The 12,635-nt window shown below is 45.5% G+C and overlaps 1 protein-coding gene across 3 annotated transcripts in view; it reads right to left on the reverse strand.

Moving 5' to 3' along the window:
• Nucleotides 1-306: 306 nt before the first annotated feature.
• The window catches only part of COLGALT2 (collagen beta(1-O)galactosyltransferase 2), a 113,399-nt gene continuing 101,070 nt past the window's right edge, over nt 307-12,635 (reverse strand). For 2 of the 3 annotated variants that reach the window (XM_082702934.1, XM_082702933.1), the window contains 4 exons: nt 9,913-10,045; nt 8,673-8,800; nt 4,728-4,934; nt 307-3,185 (listed from right to left, as the gene is read on the reverse strand). In XM_082702934.1, coding sequence (XP_082559060.1) covers nt 2,909-3,185; nt 4,728-4,934; nt 8,673-8,800; nt 9,913-10,045 — 745 coding nt within the window. In that variant the 3' untranslated portion in view covers nt 307-2,908. The remainder of the gene's footprint in view (nt 3,186-4,727; nt 4,935-8,672; nt 8,801-9,912; nt 10,046-12,635) is intronic. The other variant, XM_082702935.1, reaches the window with a different exon arrangement.

The raw sequence follows: 12,635 nt of genomic DNA on the forward strand, positions 1-12,635 counted from the left end.
GCTGGTATCTTTTGATGAATGGTTAGACTGACTTACAATACAAAACTATAAGACAGGCCCTCCCGTCGCACCTTCCCACTGGGGACTCCTATCTTTCAGTAGCCTAGAAAATTTTTCTGCTTACTCACCTCTACCCAGCAGCCTAAAACAACTCCCATGGACAGGAAGGTCAGTGACCACCTTTTCTTGTCCGCCATGGGGGTGAGCAGCCCTGATGGTCATCTCTGGCCTCCGACATCCTTGGTCCAGAGCACACTGGAAAGGTCCACCAGCGATGGCCATCAGCCGCCGATGTCGGCAGAACCAGTGAACAATCACAGTGATGAGCTATTTTTTTTTTTAATTTTTCACCAAGATCTCTAGAAGGTAAGTAGTTTATCATTTCCCCTCCCCGCAATGACACAGCGTGACAGACAGTGTAGGATGCTGGGATGCCGGCTCTTTCTCGTGCCCCAGAGCTCCTGCAGGAGGCCCCAGGGAGCCCAAAGCAGGACCCATGCGGTGTGTCCTCTGCAGATCGTAGGTGCTCAGTCCACACTCAGTAGCACCAGCACCGCTGATGTCCTCATAGTCCAGAAGAGTCCACCTTGGATCCCTAGATCCAGAGAGCAGTCCAGATCGGGATTTCAGACAGGGGTTATCTTCCAGAGGCAAAGAGCAGGTGCCATGGCCGAGGCAAAGTCTTCTGAGGCTGCCAAAGGCAAATAACTGAAGACCAGAGGGGAGGCAGGAAGAACAGCGAGGTCAAGGAACCCCAGAATTATGGGAGAGATGACTTTTTAAAAACAAACGCGGTGTGCGGAGCACAGTGTTCACAACAAAAGAGCACTGCTTGGGATCCCAGACCCGAGCAGGCGGAAGCAAAGGCTGGGCTAACAAAGCCAGAACTTGGTTCACAGTAGACAGTCCTAATCTAAAATTCTAGAATTTAAGATCAATATCTTTTAAGAACAAGAATTCATAACCCCATCAGACCAGCTGACAGCAAAAGGAAAAAAAAGAATGTTCTCCATTAAACAAAACCACACAAAAGTCCACGCAATCTTTCTTCACTCCCAATCTCCCGACCACCTCCCACCCTCTTAAAAAAAAATATCGTGAAAGTCAGGCACACTGGCACGCACGCAGATACACAAACAAAATACAAAATAACCCAGGAAACCTTAGAGATCACCTAAGTGTTTTTCACTAGCTCCCCAGATGTTCCTTCTGTTTTTCTAGGAAAAAACAAAAAGCGTCAGGCTCTGACAGTTATGCCTAAGCATAAAGACTGAGGCCGACCGAGATCCCCTTCCTCAGCCTCCTTGCTTACTAGTCAACGTGAACTAGTATCGACAGTAAGTCAAGAATGAGGGCCAAGGCTGGTGTCCGTGGAAGGTGAGCTGCCTTGTTGTCCCGCAGCCCGGGGGCCCTCACCGGGGAACGCTAAGCCAGGTTCACGTGGCAACCTGCCCGTGGGCTCTGCTCCAAAGCATGAAGCTCACAGAGGAGTGTGTGGGGAAGCTATTTCTGGAGGCAAAGTCTTACTGCTTGCAGGAGGACGAACACAAACCTGAGGCAAACCATCGTGAGATATCTGAGGAACACAGATTGCAGAACTGGCAAAGAACATGTAGCCCAACACTGCACTTTCCAGAAAATCACTCTATGAGGAAAGCGGGGAGGACATCGATCTGTCCAGGAGGCCGATTCCAAGAGTTTCCCTGGTCGTTGGCCTAAATCAGTGGAGCAGTCCACTGTTTCTGACCAAGGTCTGTCAACTGAAACACAAAAACATTTGTTTCCAGATGGTGAGACTCTCCCACTCCACAGGCCTCCCTGAAGAGCCGGGCTGGGAAATTCGGGAGAACCAGATTGCATACTTGGGGCTCCCTGGGGTGCAATGAAAGCTTGAAAAATCTGTTTCTCAGCCCTATCTTACAGGCCTCTCCCCCACGTTTTGTAGAATAAATAATTCAAAATCAAATGAAAAACTCAGGCAAGGACAGTTGCTGGCCTAAAAATGTGCTCTGCCTCTTAAGAGTGACTCATAAAAGTCACACTCACAATTCGTTCCCAGGCTCAGGCGTGGAGAGGCGCGCGAGACGTGCCGCGGCAGCACAGGGTGCCCTGGGACAGAAGACACCAGCGAGACCCCAGTCCGAACTCTTATATATTAAATTTATCTTCATAAATAGAGCATCCTAACTCAAGTGACCACAATAGAAGGCCAAAATCTGAGTTCTTGTTTTCCTCAGAGATCTACACAAACCTTCATATGTCTACTAAACTCTACCCACATGGCAAACTTGAGGCCTCTCTAGGAGAGCTTCAGTCGCCATGATAGTCAAAGGCCAGGTTTCAGACAGACCGAAATACCCATCCCTATTGGATAACGAGGACTGAGATGAACAGCTCACGTTGGCTCCTGAGAGAATTCCTTTAAACCAACGCCAATTAATTTGCTTTCAAACGATTTGACCCCCCTCCCTTGCAAACATGTTACATACACAAGGTTTCAAGGTCACACCTATGATATGAAATGGGCCCATGAGACCAACGGATGTGGTCTAGTTGGCTCAGCTGCCTTGCCTACCCGTTTGTTGACTTGACTACGTTTCTCAGGGATGAGTCTCTGGGCCATACTGTTCATCCTTAATGTAGGAAGCAGTATCATACTGATAAAGACGAAGGGCTGGGTATCGGGGTTGAGGTGTATCTCGATGGTTGCCTTAAAGCCTATCTTCTAGCCATCTTGGGAAATTTGGGTTAAGTTTCCCTCTTATCCTCCCCTGTCAAAAGTATATCCATTTTGCTCAATCACAGTAGACCACTTTGGTTAGAGGACTGTGACCACTACAAGACACTGGAGCAAACAGATGAACAGCCCATTGGAAAAATCAAGGGTGGGGAATCCCCCATGGAGACTTCATAGCTCATCCCTCGAAGGCACCGTGTCCAGGGAGGTTGGCGACGGCAGGGCCTCTGTGTTCTTGGCGTTGCGGTGGATGTGACCTTGCTTCCGGGACTTCCAGGAATGGGTCCTGTCCCAGTCGGTGGCTACTGTCTCATTGTCCCAGATGGTCGAGGTCTCCGTGTCACTCAGATACCCAGGCTGGCCCGTGTAGTGCGTGGGGTAGATGAGCAAGGGTTCCGCGGAGAAGGCTTTCAGGTCCCTGGGTTCATAATACTCCTTGTACTCAGCTCTGCAAACAAGAGGAGTATGCGTGCGTGAGTGAGGGGCTTCGACATTTAGCAAATGGTGCGGGGCAGGAAGGGCAGAGAGGCTGTGCTGGTCAGCTCTTACATTGTCATGGACATCTCTGATGATTTTTCAAGTTGTGCCCTTTGGGGAAACATTTAGTCTACAAACACAATAGAAGTTTCTTTAAAAGTTTTCAAATGATCTAAACAAACACGCAAAAAGAAAGGTTATTTCTGATGTATTTGGTTGGATTCCACTAAAAGATGAATTTCAGGTCTCACTCTAAAAGCTAAGAATTATGCTCTGTTGGACCATCCTGAGAGATAAAGGTGATCACTTTGCAGAAGATGCCCTATTCTTGGATTAATAAATCAGTTGAAATCTGAACAGCAGTGGTGGGATAAGTCACACAGTTAGGCTTGGAGGTACGCCAACTTGGCTTTGCATCCCAGCACCCTGTGGGTGTGAAGGGGAGGATGACTCACTCCCCCTCCCCCATGCGGATTATGCGAGGTGACATCTGCTTGGCTCCTAGCTCAGTTAGTACAGTGTAGGCGTTAGCTTCCTGTCTGTCACAGGGATGATGGTGACCTCCATATTCCTGATAGGACATGGATATAAAGTCAGCGGTATCAAAGCAGGTGAGGACACCCATCTTCACCAAGGACAGGGACAAAATAAGTCAGATGCAGGACACAAATTCTTAACTAGTGAAATGAAGCCCAGTTAGTAAAGAGATCACCTGGCAACCGAGAGAAGGAGCCAAGGTAGAACCTGGGCTCCTGCTCCATTAATGAATTTAGGACTCATTGATTGAGAAGCTACTATGGGTAAAGTTGGGATTAGGTTTTCAGGACATGGGGATGTGAGACTGTTCTTGCCTCAGTGGGCTCACAGGTTAGTGGGGAGACTGACAGATAACCACACATCTCCATATCCTTCAAACAACGCTAGGTCTGAATAAGGTCCTGTGTTAGGGCAACCTTGAGCGTCACCCTGACCGCCTTCTTCCATGGACACCCTGCTCAGGGGCCACCTCCCACCTCCCCAAGACTCAGACACACTGCTGTGATTGCAGGTCTCACCGTACATCACGAGGACTGCTCATGAGTCTCAATTCCCAGCCAGACTGCGAGCTCTGCAGGGAGTGGGACCCCTGTCTGGCCAACGAGTACACACAATGGACTGAAAAATGAACTGAATGCTTGAAGGTGCTCAGGAAGATGACCTTCAGTTTCACCTTCGGGTGTGTGAGTTTATGGAAATGAGAAGATCAAAAACAAGGGAGGACTGAGCACAATATGTCTGGGTAAACTACATACTGGGTTTATTCCAGAGGAAGCCCCCCAACCCCGCTGCCAAGCCTCGGCTTCCCCATCTCTAAAAGGGGACAGTTACTCTGGTCAGCCTTTCTGAGTCATGATTAGGGGAAGATCATTTAGGAAAGCAGCGCAGCTTAACACCAGGCACTACTGAGAACCCGAGGAGCACGACATACGAGTGGGGTGTGCCCGCGACGGGCAGGCAGTGTGGGGAGACTCACACAGGATGCTTGTTGTACATGACTGGCAGGAACTCGTCCACTGGCAGCATCTTCCCGAAGGGATCAGCTCCAACCAGCTTCTGTGCTCCTTCCAGAGAGATGACATAGCCCAGCGTCCAGTAGGAGTAGTCGGCTTCGACCAGATTCCCCACGTTGGGCACCGCTTTCTCCGGCTCCTTCACCTGCATCCTCTTCCTGCCTATATAACTAGAAGAGAGCGGATGGAGGAGCAAAATCCCTATTTGAATATCAGACCTCTGGAAGAACAGAGCACAGGTTTTGCAGATTCTTTTGAAAGCTGGGACCCACTGTGTCTTACACCAAAAGTATCACCACAACCTGCATCCAATCACCAATGATGACTGGCACCTTCCGTGAAGGCGGCCATTTTCCTGGCCCCGTTTGCCAACATCCCAACTGCTCCTGCTCTGCGCTGTGCTCCAGCCCGGAAGTTCAACTCTAGGGAGACTAAGAGATCCCTCTGATCATTTCCCAAAGACGGTGTGGGACTTCCAGCTGTGTTTATAGATGTTGGAAGTAGACAAAAAAGTGGCAGAGGTGAGATCCTGAGGTTTCAAGTCCCTAGAGTTTCAGCCTTTGATGGTCTCCAGAAAGCTCTCCAGATGCTGGTGGTAAACACAGGACAGAAAAGGCTGTGGGGAAGACACAGTCTACAGTCTATGGTCAAAGACCTTGCAACCTAAGTGGCCCCAAGGGAGTCCTTCCTGAGGAGAAAGAGTGACTAAGCTTGCCTGGCTTTCTCTTCCTCACACACATCTAGCTCTGCCCTCACTTTGCTCTGAGAAAAGCACCCAGGCAGGGCCGGTCCTTCTTCAACAGCTTCTGCAACAGAAGATATACACTCGGCCAGTCAAGCTTTCCCACAGTCTACTCACGGACCTGTGATCCGTCACCTTTCTCTGGAACCTGCTTGTTTTCCACCTGCTTGGAGCAAGCTGAGGAGGGGAGGGCCTCCTGCCTGGGTGTGAAGTTGCTTTCCTCTATTTTGCCTTAAGACACTCTCTTTCAGTATTGAATGGATTGCTCTTGTCAAGACTTCTCGGGATTCGTAGCACGTGTCGTTGCTCACCTTCTCAGGACACCAAACACAGACCCTCTCGGCCACTGTCCCTTCAGACCAAACCATCCAGAATTTCTCATGGACCATTAGGGAGAAGAGAAACTCCCACTGAGCGCTGGACATGGGGCTAGAAGGCAAGGGCCCGAGTTTGTACTCAATGGGTTCGTTGAACATAGTTTAAGTTAAAATTTTAAAAATAAAACTGACGAAGTATAAAATATTTTTTCCATTACACAAAACTGTTTTGGTAGGACTGCAGTTTATTGCAGCAGCTGAAAACTTAGCATCTAGGCTGAGATCTGTCGTAAGCATAAAATACACACTGGACGTTAAAGATGGTGGAAAAGGGTGCCCGGGCGGCGCAGCCAGTTAAGCGTCTGACTCTTGGTTTTGGCCCTGGTCATGATCTCAGGGTCCTGAGATCAAGCCCCATGTAGGGCTCCATGTGGGGTGTGGAGCCTACTTGAGATTCTCTCTTGCCCTCTCCCTCTGCCTCTCTCTCTCTCTCTCCCTCTCATTCCCTCTAAACAAACAAAAAATGAAAAATCTTTAAAACAGACACAAAAACAAAAAGCAATGTAGACTATCTCATTAATAGTTTTAAAATATTGATTACATGTTAAAGTAATAATATTTAGCGATGTTAGGGTAAACAAAATGTATTATTAAATTCACCTAATGTATTTTTTACCATTCAAATGGGATCACTAGATATTTTCAAATAATGCATGTGGCTCCTGCCATGTTACTGTTGGACAGCACTGCCCTAGATGATTCCAACGGTTTGTTCAACTCTTCCCATTTACTATTTCTTTTTGCGGGGAGAAACATAACATAGCAGCCATGGACAGCTTATCAGCTTTCATGTTTTGAGCTTCAGGAACATTTTTTTGTTGTTGTTCATTTTAGAACAGGATAGGTGAGGGGTGCCTGGGTGGCTTAGTCAGTTAGGTGTCTGACTCTTGATTTCAGCTCAGGTCACGATCTCAGCATTGTGTGATCAAGCCCTGTGTTGGGCTTTGCACTCAGTGCAGAGTCTGCCTAAGATCCTATCACTTCCTCTTGCTTACCCCTCCCCCCCGGCAATGGCTTGCATCCTCTCTCTGTATCTCTCTTGGAAGGAAGGAAGAGGGGGAGGGAGGAAGGGAGGAAGGAAGGAAGAGAGAAGACAAATTTGAAACCACCGTTATTCTTTAAGAGTATATAAACAATATTAATGGCATATTTTGACTTGATCAGTCTGTGAAATTTAGAAAAGATTTTTGTTTTGTGTCCCTATCATTCCCTGTATCCATGTCCTTATCCAATCATTCTGCTTTCTTGGATCTGTTTTCAAGATTATTTATTTCTTTATTTATTTGTCAGAGAGAGAGAGAGAGAGCACAAGCAGGGGAGAAGCAGGCAGAGGGAGAAGCAGGCTCCCCACTGAGCAAGGAGCCCAACGTGGGACTCCATCCCAGGACCCTGAGATCATGACCTGAGCTGACGGCAGATGCTTAATTGACTGAGCCATCCAAGTGTCCCCAATTTGTTGGTTCTTTGTCCCAAGAAATGTACCAGCTAAACCACAGGTGGACAAGGACATGTGTCAGTCATAGGGCTCCCCAAGTTGAGTCCTCTGATTCCAAGTCTGAAGTAAAAGTTGCTTTTTCAGGTCCTGTGAGCATAAAATGACTTCTGGGCTCCATGCCCGTGAGGAGCAGCCGCAGGCGGCAGAGCTAGAGACTCAGACCGAGGTGCGGGGCCTTCTGGAGGATTACAGGAACAGACAAGGATCCTAAGGGACAGCCCAGAATCTAATCACACGGCTGACATCTGAGACGGAGCCAGTGTCTTGATATTACACAGTGCTGATTTCTGGGTCTATTCCCCATGGGTTAGTTGAGTCACTACTAGGTTTCGTTTGGGCTCAGAATGGTACGTTTCCTGAGAGACCAAGTATTTCACTTGGGCCCATAGCTCCATTTCCCTCCGAGGATGGGAGGAGCAGGGACATCTTGCCTGCTGCAGCCACTCCAAAGGAACAGGCTCTGCTTTGATGAAATTGCCTTTGACACACAGCTGGGAAGCGTACATAATGCTCGGGAACTTTCTGCCTCACTGGAGAGAAGTACAAAATGTCATTCGGTTTAAAGAGAAAGAGAGAGAGAGGGAGGGAGAGACAGAGAGAGGCGAGGAAGAGAGGGGGAGACGGGAGATGGAGAGAGAGAGAGAGAGAGGGCGGAAGGGCGCGAGGGAGCGTGAGGGAAAGAGAGAGGCCTAGGTCCCAGAGACGGCTCTCAGAGCAACAGTAAGTGTCAACTCAGAACCAGCATTGCCTTGGGAAGCCTGATTTTCCCATGACGAGCTCTGACCCTCCACCGAACCCAGCTCAGTGTTCTTACTGTTTGCACACTTCCCTTCCCAAGAGAGGCACTCTCCGGCTGACCTTCAGCCCCCAGACTGTCAGAGGCGACAGAGGAAGCCTGCTCTCAAGTGTGACACAGGACTCTTGGCCTTGAATGAATGCCTCCCCCTCTCTCTTCCCACCTCCCCAGGCACTGCTACCTCACTGGGGTGGGGGGTGGGGGGTTCTGCTGCGCTTCTACACGAGCGCTCAGTCTGAAGACCCCTGACCAGCAGGCAGACTCTGGGTCTCCCAAAGAATCTCCCACAGTTTCTTTCTCAGCCCACAGAGTACACAGATCCAGAAACAGGGGGCTACCGTCCACTCACTTCCTGTTTGTGGGAACATCTGTGGAGAGAAAGTCAGGAAATGGAAGCGGGAGCTGTGTCTCCCATCAGCTGGGGAGGCGGGGCTTGCTGCCCCTTGAATAGGTCGGAATCCTCTCACTGCTCTGGGATAAGCTTGTCTTGTCACTCACATCAGTTCCCAATCCAGCTGAGCCCGGTCAATGTCATCCATCAGCTTCATCAGCTTCTTCTTGAACTGATGCTCGAAGCGCACGTCATCTTCAATAACCAGGGTCTTCTCCAGCTCTCGGTCGATCACCTGTAGAGGTCATCAGTGGGAAGAGATCTCATGAGAAGTCCAGTGCCTATTTTTTATTAAGGTAAATATATATTAAAATGTTGAGAAGACAGAAGCAGAGTAGGTAATAGCTCATTACTGGAATCTAAGCAAATGCCCTCAGAGGTAAACTGGATAAATAAACTGGGGTCTGCTTACCCCAGTGAGGATGTACGATCTATAATCAAATGCACTATTATAAGATGAACCTCCCAACTGTGGTCCTGGGAGGATGTACCTCAACACCCTGCGGTTCCATTCGTATAAATGGAAGTACAAAAGCAGACAAAACTATTTTGGGCTGTTAGAAGTCAAGACGGTGATTACCCTTGGGGACTGTTTCCCTAGAAGGAAATATGGAAGATGTGCTTTTGGGGTGCTGGTAACCTGTTTCTTGACCAGGGTGCTGGTTGACATGGCTGTATTGTTATCCCATTTATGAAATTTCATTGGCCTATATTTTACGATCTATTTAATTTTGTATTTATCTATTACATTTCACTTAAAGTTTAAAGAAAAAAAAAAGATTGGCATAGACTAGGTCATTCAAGGAGGGAAGGCATTCAAGGGGCCCTTCTTTAGGGACTTTCTCTTTTCTTGTGGGAACTGACCCTTAATCAGGAGGCCCACACTCACATACCTCCCTCCAAGCCATGAGTTCACGTCCTGTCTTTGCCACTTCTTATATAGACAAGATATTTAATTATTTTCTCTTGGATAAAATGGGCCCATGTGTCCTGATTCACTTCATATGATTTCTGTGTGCCTTCTTGTACGAAATCATTTAATAAATGATGACATGCTAGATACACACAATACAAGGCATTCCTACTACGGACAAGGATACAACAAAAGGAGTCTGGCCTCTTGAACATGCGTGTCTTCCCCTGTCATCATCCCAAGTGGCAACAAGTCTCCTTCTCCTTGTTTGTCACTTGCCTTGTGTCAGAGGGAGACATGAGGCAACAGAAACTTCCAAGTGTACTTCCAGAACAGAATGGGTCCACTTTATATCTGGCCCTAATTCACCTACAAAGTCCCACTTTCCTTCTTCCTCATTACACAACTGCCTGTCTAAATCAAGCACTATTTACCTCTTTCCAGACAGAGTAGTGGCTGAGAAAGCAGCCGATTTCACCCCTGGTGAGAGGCCTAGAGGAGTAGGGATCTCGATATCCGGGCAGCATTTCAATATTCAGGGCCTTCAGCTGGCTTGTGTTGAGTGCTCTGCGTGACAGAGAACATGGCTGAAAATTAACAGTTGAGATGTCCCCACTACAGAAGCCAGAAAGAGAGAGTTCTGGATGTTCCTCAGAACATCTGGATGTTCCTATCCCATCATTCCTCAGGGAAGGATACAATGATGTCTTATACCTGGTATATCCCTCACAATTGCCAACAAAGTTCTAAGTATCACCATTTTGTTGACAGTTTGAAAAGGTATTTTCCTAAGGAAGGACAAGTGGCTAATAGCATTAAATACTGGATGGGATGACAGGAAGAACTGTGAACATGTGCGTGTCCTTTCTTTGGACCTAATTTTCTTTTTTAACTTAAGAACAAAAAGAGACAATCTTGTGAGCAGAAAGAGAAGTGACTCACTACATATAAAGTATTCGCAACAAGATTAATAGCTGATTCTCAGAAACCATGGAGGCCAGAAGGCAGGAAGCCAACATATTCAAAGTGCTACTTGAAAAAGACTGTCAACCCAAAATTCTATATCTAGTCAGACTATCCTTCAAAAATAAAGGAGAAATTACATTATTTCCACATAAACAAAAGCTGAGGGTTTGTCACTAGCAGATCTGCTCTACAAGAAATGCCAAAGGGAGTTCTAAGGCTGCTATGAAAGGAAATTAGAGAGCAACCTAAATCCATATTAAAGAAATAAAGAGCACAGGGTCATGTAACCACATAGGTAAATATAAATGACAGTTTAATGTTTTTCACTGATAAATCTTTTTTTCTCTTTAAATTTTCTGATTTAAATTATAGCTGCATAAAGCAAAAAATGGTAAGGCTCTGTTATAAGGCTTTTAATATAGAAAGAAGTCATTTGTTTGACAACAATAGAACAAAGGATGGTGAAAAGAATGAAGCAGTATGGAAGCTAAGCTTCTGTAGACCACTGAAATTCAGTTGTTTTTTTAATCAAGATATAATTGACTTATTATATTAGTGTCAGGTATACACCATAATGACTTGATATTTGTGCATACTATGAAATGATCACCACACTAAGTTTAGTTAATGTCCATCCCCTCACCTAGTGACAAAATTTTTTCTTATGATGACAATTTTTAAGATCTACTCTCTTAGCAACATTCATACATATGCAATGCATATTGTTAGCTATGGTCACCATGTGGTACATGACAGCCCCAAGACTTATCTATTTCACAACTGGAAGTTTGTACATTTTCATCCCTTTCACCCATGTTACCCACCTTCCAACCCTGCCTCTGGTAATCACCTCTGTCCTCTGTATCTGTGAATATGGGTTTTTTTTCTCTTTAGATTCCACATATAAATGAGACCATATGGTATCTGTCTTTTTCTGTCTGATTTATTTCACTTAGCATAAGGTCCTCAAAAGCCATCTTTGTTCTTACAAATGGCAGGACTTCGTTAATGGACGAATAATATTTTCTTGTATATATTTACATACTCCACACCTTTCTAATCCATTCATCCACTGATAGAACTCTTAGGTTCCTTTTGTAAATAATGTTGCAATGAACATGGGGATACATATATGGGTTGGTTTTTTTTTTCCCTAGGTTGATTTTTCATTTTCTTTGAATAAATACCCAAAAGTGGAGCTGCTGGGTCATACGGTATTTCTATTTTTAATTTTTTGAGGAACCTCCATACTGTTTCCCATAGTGGCTGCACCAGTTTGCATTCCTACCAACAATACATTAGTGTTCCCTTCTTGTTACATCTTTGTCAACACTTGCTATTTCTCGTCTTTTTGATAATGGCCATTCTAACAAGTATGAGGTGATATCTCATTGTGGTTCTGATTTGCATTCCCCTGATAGTGATGTTGAGTACCTTTTAATGTACCTGTTGATAACCAGCATGTCTTCTTTAGAAAAATGTCTACTTAGAACCTTTGCCCATTTTTGAAATAAAGTTATTTGGGTTTTTTGTTTATACTATTGAGTTATATGAGTCTTTATATATTGTGGAAATTAATGCCTTATCAGGTATATGATTTGCAAATATTTTCTCCTATTAGGTAGGTTGCCTTTTCATTTTGTAGATAATTACTATATTTACTATATAGTAATTACTTACTTTATAGTAATTGCTAATTTACTATATAGTCCCACTTGTTTATTTTTGCTTTTGGGGTCAAATCCCCCCCCCCCAAAAAATTGGCACAACTAATGTGAGGACCTTAGCCCCTATGTTTTCTTCTAGGAAGTTTGCATCAATATAAACTAGATTGCTGTACATTGAAATGTTAATTGTAATCTCCATGGCAGTCACTGAGAAAATAACTAAAAATATATATAGTAAAAGAAACAAGAGAATTAAAATGGTAGAGTAGAAGGTATCTTTTTAACACAAGAAGGCAACAACGAGGAACAGAATGTCAAAAATTTCATAGTATTGTATCTCCGACAAGAGACTTGAATGAGGAACAAATAAAGAACTCTCATAATTCAACTCACTACCCTTGATCCACGTGGCCTATAAATAAAATTTGGGCTCTTAAGTATTTGAAGAAGTGGTTCCCCAACTCCAGTGCACCAAAGAACAGGGCTGCCAGATTTAGCAAGAAAAACATGGAACATCCAGTCAA

Source organism: Mustela nivalis (assembly GCF_964662115.1).
Source record: "Mustela nivalis genome assembly, chromosome: 16".
In the NCBI taxonomy this organism is placed as follows: domain Eukaryota; kingdom Metazoa; phylum Chordata; class Mammalia; order Carnivora; family Mustelidae; genus Mustela; species Mustela nivalis.